General features: G+C 37.8%; 1 protein-coding gene across 3 annotated transcripts in view; it reads right to left on the reverse strand.

Annotated features, from left to right (window-relative positions):
• Positions 1–4,382: 4,382 nt before the first annotated feature.
• The window catches only part of CDYL (chromodomain Y like), a 191,958-nt gene continuing 183,430 nt past the window's right edge, over positions 4,383–12,910 (reverse strand). Inside the window, exons 4-6 of one of the 3 annotated variants that reach the window (XM_073332145.2) lie at positions 11,893–12,103; positions 7,521–7,664; positions 4,383–6,005 (exon numbers count right to left, since the gene is read on the reverse strand). In XM_073332145.2, the coding sequence (XP_073188246.1) occupies positions 5,847–6,005; positions 7,521–7,664; positions 11,893–12,103 (514 nt within the window). In that variant the 3' untranslated portion in view covers positions 4,383–5,846. The remainder of the gene's footprint in view (positions 6,006–7,520; positions 7,665–11,892; positions 12,104–12,910) is intronic. The other 2 variants (XM_073332143.2, XM_073332144.2) reach the window with 2 other exon arrangements.

Below are 12,910 nucleotides of genomic sequence, written 5' to 3' on the forward strand. Positions count from 1 at the left end.
GCTGTTGAGTCTGTGTTGACAGGCAGACTGTAATTCAAAAATGGCATGAGGTTTTTTTGGTTCAATCCACAGCATCGCTTGTTGGTATCTACTAACTCCCCTCTTCTGTACCCCCAACAAAAGAAACCCCCTGTCTTAAGGGCTAGATTGTAGCTGGCCCCTACATTGTTGCACGAGAGGAGGGGATTGGGTTATGGAACAAAAAGCCAGTGCAAGCAGTGGTGTGGATCCTATTCTAGATGTGCATGAGCCTCACGTAGACAAGATGTGAATCTTTGAACAGGTATGAAGTTGAGCTATACCTGCCCCCTGTGGATATAAAAGGCAGCTGCAACTGTCCCTTAATTCCCTGTACATGTGGTAGTGAGAGAGAGCCAGAGTGTGTCTATCTGCTACCCCTTAGCACTTTACTATAAATTTTCATAGCTAGGGTGAATTCCCTATATATCCCCGTCTTGTTTTTTTTCTTACAACTTTTCCTTACTTTTATTAAACACCCTCCACCCCAACTCCAAAACCAAAACAACCATATCTACATCTTTCCCCTCTGCTACAAGTGCTGGATGGTTTCAGAGCCTTTCAGGAGCTGGTCTCACAACTTACTGACACACTGGAGATGTAGACCTCACTGATCAAGGAGGCCCATAAATAACTTGGTATCTTCTGCTCTGGGAAGGTTAGCAATACCTATTAATGAAGACAATTTGGAGCCAGCTAACAACCTTTGGCAGACCCCTACTATCCTTGCTCCAACTAGCAAACAAGCGTAAAACAGATCAAATGCTACAGAAGGGCATCTACACACATTGCGTGGAGCTCTGCTGATCTCTACAATCCAGGAGAAAGTTGGACAGCCTTGTCCATCAAAAGCTACTCTCTGAGATAAAGACCCTAAAAAGCTGGATCTCTGGGATGAAAGTTTACTCCCTGCTTCACTCCAGCTACACATCTTGAATTACCAAACATCACAGCAAGGAGGGCTTCCTGGCTTCAGGCATGGGGTAGCTCCCCCAAGGTACAAAATACTACAGAAGATCTACCCCTTGAGAACAATGACCTATTAGGTAGCCACACAGAAGAGGCCCTACGTTCATTAAGAGACTCTAGGGCTACTTTGGGATCACTAAACATTGATATCCTGGCCTCAAGATGGAAGTCCTTCTGGTACCATTCTCAGACCAAACAAAGAACAGTGATCATCCTTAGAAAAAGAGACCCATATTCTCACAAAAGAGACCACTTCTTTTCAGTCACTACTATGCTGCAATGTGATGGCCATACTAGAGCCATTCCCAAACCTTATCTTGATAAACTGAAAAGGAACCCTAGAGAAGGTACCTCTGCAATTCAGAGAATGATTTCTACTTCCCATATTTCCTTATTCCAAAGAAAAAGCAGAGCTTTATCCTGAGAAGACTGAACAAGTATATATTCAGGATGGTGACAAAGTATGTCAGTAGTTAATTAGTGGCTGATAAGACTCTTCAATCCCACCTACCTGACTGCCACCTGCTTTCCCGTCACCTAGAGTGGGATCCAAACAACAACAAAAAGTTACTTACCTTTGCAGTAATCGTGGTTCTTTGAGATGTTGTCAGTGGGGATACCATGACCTGCCCTCCATCCCCATTCTTTGCTTGTTTGTTGAAATTCAGAATTTCAGAGGGACTCAAGGGACTGTTGAGCCACTCTGCCTTTCATGCCCTCAGGTAGCAGTTATGGGAGGAGTGGAGGGAGCAAGTTTGGCCCAAGGGACACTCATGTACAGAGACTCCAATCTCGATGTGCATGAGGTATATGCACATCTGAAGTGAGCAAAACATCTCAAGAACAGCAGTTACTGCAAGCTACATAACTATTCTTTCTGTAGTTCACTGGGAGTGAAGCAAAACCTGAGAGTGGCCCTTAGAAGCTAAATCTGAAGCTTCAGACTCAGGTAAGTTGTTTGAGATTTATCTACCACTGTAAATGCATACACAGCTTTACAAAAATAGGTAAAACGTATGCTAGAAAAAGAAGGCATCATTACCAAAAGAGGAATGCATGGAGAAAACAGATTTAAAATGTCTTGGGTCACTTTTTACACTCTATACCTGGTTTATGGGAACTAGGAGGATGTCTCTGTCCTCACAGCTACCAGTTCACTGTTTCTTACATAGGAGAACAAACTCTGCTTTGATCAGCTTTATTAGATGGCATGGGTTCCTGAATGATTTGCTTTGGAGATCTGCTGGGAAATAAGCCAAGGTAGAGATTTTTCAGAATAGTTAAAGGTACAACTCTAGATTAGGCCAACTTAAATTCAAATACCTGTTGGGAAATATTGGCTGGAAAACTAACCTTGCACATGTCTCTTTGCAAACAAATAATTCTTGCAGAAGGCTAGAAAACTCACTCACTACTGAAAATGCTCTCAAAGAAACACAGGTGTTTCTGGTGAACTCCTAACGGGATGAGAGAGGTTCTGCAGGAAAAGAGGCCCCAGACTTACTGTGCTGAGATGCCTCCTAAATTGATCCACACTTTGAGCACCAGTCCAGTTTTGTGAGGAACCAGTGTTCTGAAAAAACACATGCCTTGAAGTGTCTGTGTCAAACCCCCTCTGAGTGTTATTAAACAAGTGGGAAAAGAGGTGTGCTGCTTTGCTGGATATGACTTTGACTTTACATTCATTTAATAATTGAGGCACTCATTCTATAGCCCAAGGAGGAAAAGCTCAAGGTGTGTAAGTACCTACAAGCTTTTGATTTGGAGGCAAATGCACAAAAGAGGGAAAAAACCTATTTCTAAGCTGTAACTTTCCCCAAATTATTAATTTGCAATCTTTTTTTTAAAAGCTAACCTTCATGAAATTGTGTATCAAATTCCATTTTTTGTAATAATTTGTTGGAGTAAATCTGCAGTGCCCAGCCTCTGCCCACACATGCACATATATGTGTGCAGGTGTTAACATTTGCACATTCAAAACTTATTAGACCCATAGGTTTTTGCAAGTATTTTTTAAAAAAGTTACTGACAAATATGTACACAGGCAAACTTCAAATTTAGTGCACTAGCCAATACATACACATACAGAGAGAGAAATCTACATCTCAATGTTAGAATGTGGGAGATACATTGCATCAGAGTCTCCATTCTCTCCCAAGTTTTACATCAGCGTAACCTCACAGGTTTTAATGGAGTTTCTCTTGACTTTGAAGGGAGAGAAGAATCAGCCTAGCAGAGACAGCTTTTTCTCTAGATAGTTTGGTATATAGGCAACAGTGTTATCTCAAAGTATAAAAGCATGTTTTTGATGACCCTTGACAGTTTATATGTAGGTGCTGCTTGTGACATTGAGTAGGAATTGTCAGAGTTACATATAGTATGAACGACTGGGATAGAGTCCCTGCTGTTTATAAACAAACCGCATAATAGCCAGAACCCATTAATCCCCAAACACGTCTTGGCGAGCTAGATTTGAGCATCAATTTAATCTCACTTTAATTATTTTAATCACATCTCAATTTCAGGGTTTTCTTTTATGGGTCACATTATCTGATTGTTCATTTTCTTGTGGCTCTTAAAAGTGACACGTGGTCAGAATATTATGAAAGTTAGAGGAGCATCCCACAGAACAAAGGGTCAGGTTTGTAATCATACGTATGTGAAAGGGGTTGTACATGTGACCAGCATGTTTAGATAAAGTTCTGCAGGCAGCTTGGCGAGAATGTGTGCGCGTGGGCATACAGGATGTTGCCAGGTCGGTCACCATGTCCAGGTGAGGTTGAGTTTGTTTGATTACTATGGTGTAGCAAAAGTGGGATTCCTTTCCATTTGAATCGCCTGTGAGCATATTGGAAGAATTACTGACCTGATCCTTATTTACATTAAGGCCCCTCTACAATGCCATGGCAGCATAAAGGAGCATAGAGATGCAATATATACCCACCTTAAGGCTTATTTAGAATGACAGAGGGGTGTAATGAGTATCTGGCTGAAATTCTATAAATCAGAATCTGGTCTAGCATGCTGGGTTTCTTCTCTCCCTTCAATATGATCACCTCCAAACAAATTTCAGTTACTGGTTTGTAGAACTAGTGGGAAAAACTGTATTCTGCCCTTTTGAAATGCCCAGAAGGAGACCCAACCATAAACAGATTAGTCTTTTGGAGATAGAGGGAAAACAGAATACATGAAGCTATTCTAGCAGAATGGTTTACAGCAGAGACTCCACTTTCCACTTGACAGTGTGGGGAAACTGTAATAGATTAAAGCATTAAACTTTCATTGCTGTAATACCATCACTTACAGGGTTTGTTAAAGATGGGAGATTCCTTTATCTTGGAAGCTGATATTTGAAAAAGAGGACAGAGAGAAACCCATTTAAAATGTGTTAAGAAATATTAGTTTTATTTTAACCAATTTTCACAGCTGAATATTTATTCTATAAAAACTTTACAGATTGTACAGTTTATATATAGTTCAAACTACTAGAACAAAAGTAGGTCCCACAGATGCAAAAATACTGTACCAATCCAAGGTAAAAGCAATTTACATAGTGTACAGCTCTCCACCAGGAAGGGAGGTGGTCAGTTCCAAGTATAAACTTCAAAACTGTACAAAAATAAGGTTTGATTTTTCATTCTTCATAATACATTCAATAAGATTGCAAGCACAGATACCCTAGTAATAGTAGATATCTGCAGTCAGGAATCAGTAACCAGTCCTGAAAGGAATGCAAAATAGGTCTATTTACACAGGGCACTCTTTTACACCATATTGTGTATATATAGTGTATATTTAAAATAATAAAAAAGCATTGACAAAGAACATTAAACATCTAATATAAGGTAGTTTTTTTTTATAAAAGGAGTTTTTGTATGTAATAGTGTGCCAAAAGAATTTTAACTTATTTAAATAAAATATATTCTAAGTGAACCTAAAATGCATTTTTGGTGTAATACATCAATTAATCCAGCAAATAGAAAAAACCATACTGTGTATAAAGTAGTATTCTCACCCAGCAACAGAAGCACTTATGTAGTTATTAAAAAAAAAATCAAACTATTTAAAGAACACTAAAACTAACTTATAACTTAGGATATTCATATACATAAGATATTCAGTGATTCACTAATACTGCAAAACAAGCTTTTTCCCCCCCAAGAGACAGTGGTTTCTTTATGCTATCTAGGTAAGCATTAGACATGTTCCCCCCGCAAAAAAGGGGTTGAGTGTTTTCTTAGCATAGCTCCTGAGCACACTCTTTTTGGGATATTTATCTAATTAAATCTTTCATTATAGGGTTTTATTCTCAAACAAAAAAAATTTAGAATATTCCATTCATTAGTTGAGGTATTTCAACCTTCTTCTGAGATCAAGACAATGCCTTATCTTAAGCCACTTGTTGGGCTGTGAAAATAGGGGCTGGCTAATACCCGTTTCAATTCTGTATTTTAGTGAAGGGGGAAAGCATTATTCAGACTTCCCTGCCACACAGAAAATAATACAACACAATTCACTCTTCCCCCCCCCCACCCCCATTCTTTCTGATACAGTACTAGCCAATGATAACAAAAACTAGAGCCTCAAAGAGATGTTTGGTAGTGCACTCCATTATAATTCTTAGTTTGTGTATATAAAGATATATATATCTATATATATATCTATATAGGGAGAGTTTTTTTGTTCGTTTCTTTTTTAAGATACAGTACTTTACAACCCCTTGACAATAAGTGTGAGGGTCTTTCCAATCCCATCCCCAAGCTTTGAGCTATGGGTGACTTAGTAACAAAATAAAATTGGGGCATTTTTATGCCCCATATGTCCAGGTAAATACAACTCCAGTGTCAGTGCACATCTCATCAGAACTCATCGATTTTCCTTTGCAGGTATTTTAACATAGAGTCCATCCCTTGTGCAGAGCCCCAGATTTTCTTTAAAGCTTCACACTCCTTGTCATTTGCTTGTTCTAAGTCCACCTTCATGATATTACGGACTAAAGCTTTGGATTCTTCAAGCACCTGTAGCACAAAAACCACAAATGATATTAGTAATCTGTGTGCTAAATGTTGGTTAGTAAAGTGGAATAGTCACCTATTCCTATATGTGGGCAAATCCCAATATTGCTAAGAGAAATTATGCACATGAATCTAGGGGACAATATGTCCCACATCAAACAGTTACTTTTCCATAAAGTAATACAGGAGTTTCTTCATTCTCTGCCAGATCAAAGTGGAAATATTTGAGTATGAACCAAATAAATGAAAAACTTGACGGGTTTCAAGATTATCCTGTTACCATAAAAATAAGACTTTGTAGCTGGTATTAAAAGGGATAGAAGTCATTATAACAACTTGGTGAATTCTGATCACAACACTGTGTTTTCCAAGATTGTCCGAATTATAACCTGGTAGACCTTAAATCTAAAAAACAGCTTTTTTTATTTTTAATTCAAATTCCATAGGCTGCTTTTAAATGCTAAAGTTGATGATTTTTAGACTATTCATCCGTCCTTCTCCGAAAACAAAGACTTCATAAGAGCAGAAACTGATGTTGATTTGTTGTGAAGATTGTGATGATCTAGGAGTTTAAAATATACTTTACATGTTGGTAAAACTCCAGCTGACAGGTGTGAAACTGCCACCTGTGTACAGGAGCAGGAAGGCTTCTGTATCTTCTTACTAGGTGTATCTCTGTGAGTTTAACCTAATTTAATGGAATGTCAAGAATTTGATACTCGTGATTCTTATGTACAGGTATATTTAGAATAGTCTTTTGATATGTGATAAAATGTTTGTAAATATTTAAGTTACATTGTGTAAGTGGGTCTTTGATGTGAAAGTGGTGGAGTCTGTTCTTTCTTTCTAGGGCAAATGAAGTGCTGACCCCAAAAGCTACTTTGAGCAGGTATGCAATTAAGGGACTGAAACTGTTAGTACTTAAAGATGGTTAAAAAATTCTCCTCCCCCACCCTGGTTTTATTAGTATTTATAGCCAGCTGTTGAGATGAAGGAAAAATCATGGATTATTTTCTATCCAAATTTGGAAACTTCAGTGTAGTTTGTTTTTTGACAGATTTTATTGACGACACTATTGCTACTGTTAAACACAGAGGAGTTAGCCACAGTGTGGTGTTAAAGCAAAGACCCTTCTCTTCCTCTCCACCCCTACCCCCACCCTCAGATACACCTGCCATTAATTTCTGTATTTCTGCTTAGTTCTTATGGCAGCTATTTCAATTTTTAATTTGGAGTTAGCTAGTATTATTCTCTTTCTACGTGGAGTTAATAACTTAGATTTTGCCTTGTGTTCTTAATCCTAGAATCTATTCAGCCTGTGATAATTTGAGAGGTTTCTCTCTCCTTGACCTCTTTATTCTTTAATGAGAATATTGGAATTTGGTATTAAAACTCTGTGCTCCAATCTACATAATTTATCTCAAGTACTCCTTGCGAATTGTTTCTAGAAAGATGAGTGAATGATGTAGTTCATTATTAATCTATTTATAAAATGGAAGAAAATAAAATGAAACTTACAACTGAATTACATGTGACAAGTTCCTTAATTCGAACCATTACTTCCTGTGTGAATGTTCCCGGCCAAAACACTTGAGATACCAATCCTTTTGCACAAGCTTCCTGCGCAGTCAACTTCCTTCCACTGAACAACATTTCATTTGCCTGAGGGGATAAAAAGTTATTTCTGATATGAAATGTAATGACAAAAGAAAAGTTTAAAAGAAAATGTTAATAAAATGCCTGCACTAGTTGGGATGTTTGGTTGTACTGTAGCTCTCCAGTGTTAATCCAAATACATCAGTAATATAGAAAAAAGAAAATAGATGTAAAATTGTTGTGTTGCCAGCTATCATAACTCAGTAGTTAATCAGAGATGGGTCTGTGATTAAATAAGAAATCACCAGATAAATACTTGAGAAAAGTCACACTTTTTCCATTCATGAATGGTTAAGATGTAATTCACTTGAGTGCTATTTTTAATTCATACTAAAAATAAATCGTAATTAGATAGCAACTGTTAAAAAAATCTGAAAAACAGATGGAAATGGTTACAAGTGGCAGTTTGATGCATCTCCTGTGTTTGATTAGTTTTAGTGGTTTAATTTTTACTTCTGCAGCACTAACAAACAGTAACATTCCTCCACAGATCACCATTCAGTTGACTCATTTTCTGTGTTGGAAGAAAGCACATTTAAGTCATGCAGCAACAAATTTTGCAGCTTTAAAATGTTACCACGGAGACTTTACATATTTAAATTGTGATATTCTTACAGGGCCTAATCCCAAAGTCAACTGAATTCAGTAGGAGTTTTTCCAGCAACTTGAATGAGCTTTTGATCCAGTTCATAGTATTTCCTCCTTTCTATTAACCTCATACAGATGTTGTTTTAATACTTAATTTAAAAACAGCTGTTTTGAGAGTAGGTGGATAGAGCTTCTGTTCTTTCTGAACCCTTGAGGCCTAGTTTTAAATAGTATTTTTATCAAATGGATTATAGGCATGGAATGAGAAAATATATTGGAGTACAGGATAATTCTCTCACGCAGGAGTTAGTGCACTATTATAAATAATGTGTATTATTTTCTAATGTTAAATACACCTATGCTAATAAGGTAAAATGTATTATTTGCGCTGTTAGTCCCTGATCCTGCAAACACTTAATTTTAAGCACAAATATTTCTATCTTTTAACATTCTAGTCCATTCTTAGTAGGTGCTGCACTGATAGTCCTTCTTTAATACTGAGTTGCTACTTTCTACATTAAAGGAAATCACAAGGCTATTGAGTACATTTATTTGCAACTGAAACATTACTCAATGACAAGGCCATTGTATCATAGCTCATGGAATACCGAGAAGAAATATGAGACGGATCTGACAGATTTAGCATTTCTTAAGTGCCAAGCATTATTCAACTGGTTATCTTAAGACTTTCATCTAAGGATCTTAAATAACTTACAAATCACTATCCCCATTTTACAGATGAGGAAACTTAAGGCCCAGAGTGATTAAATGACAATGATACAGTGAAATAAAAGATCTGAGTTCTATTGCTAACAAATAAAGTTACTGATGCCCAGTCCACTAGACACACAGATTATACCATGTGTTGAAAGGTTTCATAGAATAGTTTTGCTGTATTTGCAGATCCAAAGGAAGACACTGTAAACAGATTTCCATCTCAAGTTGCAGAAAGGAAGCTATGAATCATGTACAAAAAGAGAAAGTGTTGGGTACATCCACCTATAAATCCACCTTGTGTAAAAAGTTTGTGAACCTGTTCGCAAAATTGGAAAGTATATTTGTGATGGCTGTAAAGTGACAAAACTATAGCTACATAGAGTTATAGTCCATGATGCAACATTCTTATCTTATAACACTTGATGTCAAGTGAACACATCAGGAAAAGGAAGTATCTTTTGCGAGAAAGTACAAAGTGAAGAACTTCTGAACCAACACTGAGTTTACTTTTTGTAATTACAAATCTACTTGGGATTTATAAATGTAATGTATCTAATTATTTATCATCTGTGGGAGTGTATGAATTCCAGAGTGACTTTTTATTCTTTTGGAACCTGATCGATCTGGCTGAGCTCTTTCAACAAGAAATAGTATAAAGAACTGTAATGAAAAATGTTTTGGTCATGTTAAATCTCATTTACAAGCTACAAAACAGCAGAGCCTCTCCAACTTGAAGTAAGCACGCAGTAGTGTTATGGTTTGACAGGTTTTGAAGGGGAATGCGTTCTGCTATGGGCTGGCACTTAGTTCTTGATCTAGCTCCAATACATGCCAAAAAGTTAACAGCAATTTGACCAGAGTCCTGCTGTCAACAACATTCTGCAAACATCACCTGTATTTCTGCTCTGAAAATGGACAGCGCTCTTGGCCATTTCCCACAGAAATAGAATAAAATGTAAAAAGTAACAACACAATACGTTTCACTAACCTGCTGAGTGTTAAGTTCTCTTTTGGGTACATCCACACAGAGCAACAAAACAAAACAGCAGTGAGTCTGAGCCCAGGGCTCTAGACTGAGGTTCAGGCTATGGTGCTAAGGATAACTCTAGACATTCAGGCTCAGGCTCAGACTCTGAAAGCCCCTTTCTCCCCAAGATTCAGAGCCCAAGCCCAAATGGCTACATGGCTATTTTTAGCAGCATAGCGCAAGCCCAAGGCTGTAGTGCTGGGCTCTGAGATTCGCTGCCATGAGGCTTTTTTGCCACGTAGACACACTGTTCCTTCATTCCTCCATTCATTTCCTACTCATTCTGTTCCAATTCCTCTCTCCATTTTGTCCTCATTTTTAAAAAATCCGATTAGCACATGATCCCCTCTCCTGACAAGTTATAAACATGATCCTAGGGCACAATATGTTCTAGAACGTGGTTATTTTTTAAAAAAGTACAGTAATATAGGAATTGCTATACTGGCTCAGACCATCTAGTCCAGTATTCAATCTCTGGTTAGCCAGAACCAGCTGATTTAAGAATAGTTTTTGCTACAAGTAGAAAAATCAGTACATTCCCCAAGGAACATGAAAAGGGCAGGCTTTATGCAATCTAAACCCAAACTTTCTAAAAAATAATCAGTCACAAAGTTTCTCAAAGCTAGAAACCAAATACAAATGGAAAGAAATGACTGCTCACTTAGAGTAGACACGAGTATGAAAAAATTATTAATCTAACACATTTACATTTTTCTATTAAAGAACTATATCCAGCTGTCTCACAATGAGGTCTCTTAATTAGTTATGAAATCTATTCAAACTTTAATTACACTAGTAAAAAAAAAATTAAAGTTCCTTTTAAATCAATCAGTAAGTGCCTCTGTGTGTGTGTGTGTGTGTGTGGCAGGGGGAGGTTCTAGAAAAAAAAATGCAGGCAGCCCTAGGCACTTGCTTCATGGAGCTGCTAGTCAATTTCATACTGGCTTAGGCTGCAAGTCTAACATCAAATGGTGCTCAGAAGGATGCATATATATTTTGAAATAAAATGCACAGTAGTATGAAGCAAAATGAAAAATAATGAAGATAACTGTGGCTTGTTTCAGCTTTTTTTAAACATTGTCCCTGTATTTGATTTTTTTTTTAAGCTGTATGTAAATGCAGTTTCAGCAGTCACATGATATGGGGACATGTTTTTAACCTACTGATCCTACAGACTACACACTTCCCTGGCATAACACTTAGGAGTGACAAACAAAAGTGTCTTCTTGGAACACTTGAGAGAAATAAAATATCAGGATATTAATATGTTAATATTAAACAAAGCCACTTCAACTGATATGTGCATCTTAGTAAAGTTTGACAAGGCTACTCATGCATGACAAAAAGAAAAAACCCACACAACTTAAAATAAATGGATATATCTTACATGTTAAGATAAGATTGCGGGAAGTAAGCAACTATAGGTGGCAGCTAGAAATGCAATACTCCAGTATAATTGTGCTTGACTTAGGCATTATGCCTTTAGGAGCACAGGGGGAACAGAGTACTCTCTGCCTTACGCCTTTAAAGGATGCAGCATTCAATCCCTCATGTTCTGGCCCAGATCTGCTGGCTAATATGGAGGGAGAGGAAGCATGTTTGTGGCCCAGTTTTCCCTTCTCCTTCCCTTTTGGGGAGACCTCTGCCACTACAGCCAGTTAACCTTGCACAAGGAGAAGGGTTATAATTAGCCCATGCTCCCTCTCGCTTTTCTTTTGTATACCCATGGAGGCCTCGTCACAGTCTAGTCAGAATAGATAAGCTAAAAATATATTTATTTCTCATGTTTTATTTCATAAAACAATTACAATCCACGCACCAATGAAAACATGACAGGATCACTGTAGATAAAACACTAATGGGGCAGAAAGCTGATTATTTATTTTTATTAAAGTTACTTACAGAAGCCAGGCCCATTATCCTAGGAAATGTGAGGGATGAACATCCATCTGGACTCTGTCCAAAAGTAGTGTACGGTGTCTGAAACCAAGCCTTCTCATTAGCCCAAACCACATCACAGAGAGATAATATAGATGCTCCAAGTCCAATGGCTGGGCCATTTACTGCTACAATGATGGGCTTCTTAAACTGAATAAAAGTATTCACAAAATTCCTGAAAAAAAACGAACACTCCATCACTACACATTTTAGCAGCAAAATGTATCAGCTGCTCAGCACTCAGTAATAAACAGTCTCCACAGCAACTAGCTGTAAACAACATTTCAAGAACTTGCTCTACTCCCTCACCCTCTGCAGAACACAACCACTGGGTATCTGCAGACCTCCCACAGCCCTGTGTGGTCCTTAAGGGATGGTTGTGTGTGGCAATTGACATCACTGGTAGTAGAACATTACTGAGTATGCTCAGGGAGCATTCCCAGATTTATCTTAAAACAGAGAGGAAGGGGAGCCTTCCCTGAAAAAAACAAATCTGCTTTTTGGAAACAAGTGGGAAAAGATCCATCAATAACTTCAGCCCTGTTATCAATCACAGATCTTTAAAACCTTCCCTGCTTCATCCCTTGATCTTCCATGTTCATCATGATCCTCAGAGGTCTAAGTGCCTTAAGGATAAGCAAACTCATCTTTCTTTAGCCACCCAGAACAACATCAGTTTATTTCAGCGCCCAATGGCATCAAAGGCTTGGATAATGCATGGGTTAACATGTGGAATTGTGGAGTTCAAATGTGTAGCATAAGTGCCATCTGGGTACGACAGAAGCATGCAATCAATCCCAGGGAAATGGCAATGAAGAGGGAATAAAAATCTTGAGAGCCCTGGGGTGAGAGCGGCCATTTAAATGTTTATGTTTATAGTGTAACAGAATACTTTGCACATAATTTGGATTTGGTGTAATTTTTCTCTCTTCCCATATCCAAAGTTTATTCCAAACTTGATTACCTCACAAACACGAAGCAC

The sequence above is a fragment of the Lepidochelys kempii genome, chromosome 2 (assembly GCF_965140285.1).
Source record: "Lepidochelys kempii isolate rLepKem1 chromosome 2, rLepKem1.hap1, whole genome shotgun sequence".
In the NCBI taxonomy this organism is placed as follows: domain Eukaryota; kingdom Metazoa; phylum Chordata; order Testudines; family Cheloniidae; genus Lepidochelys; species Lepidochelys kempii.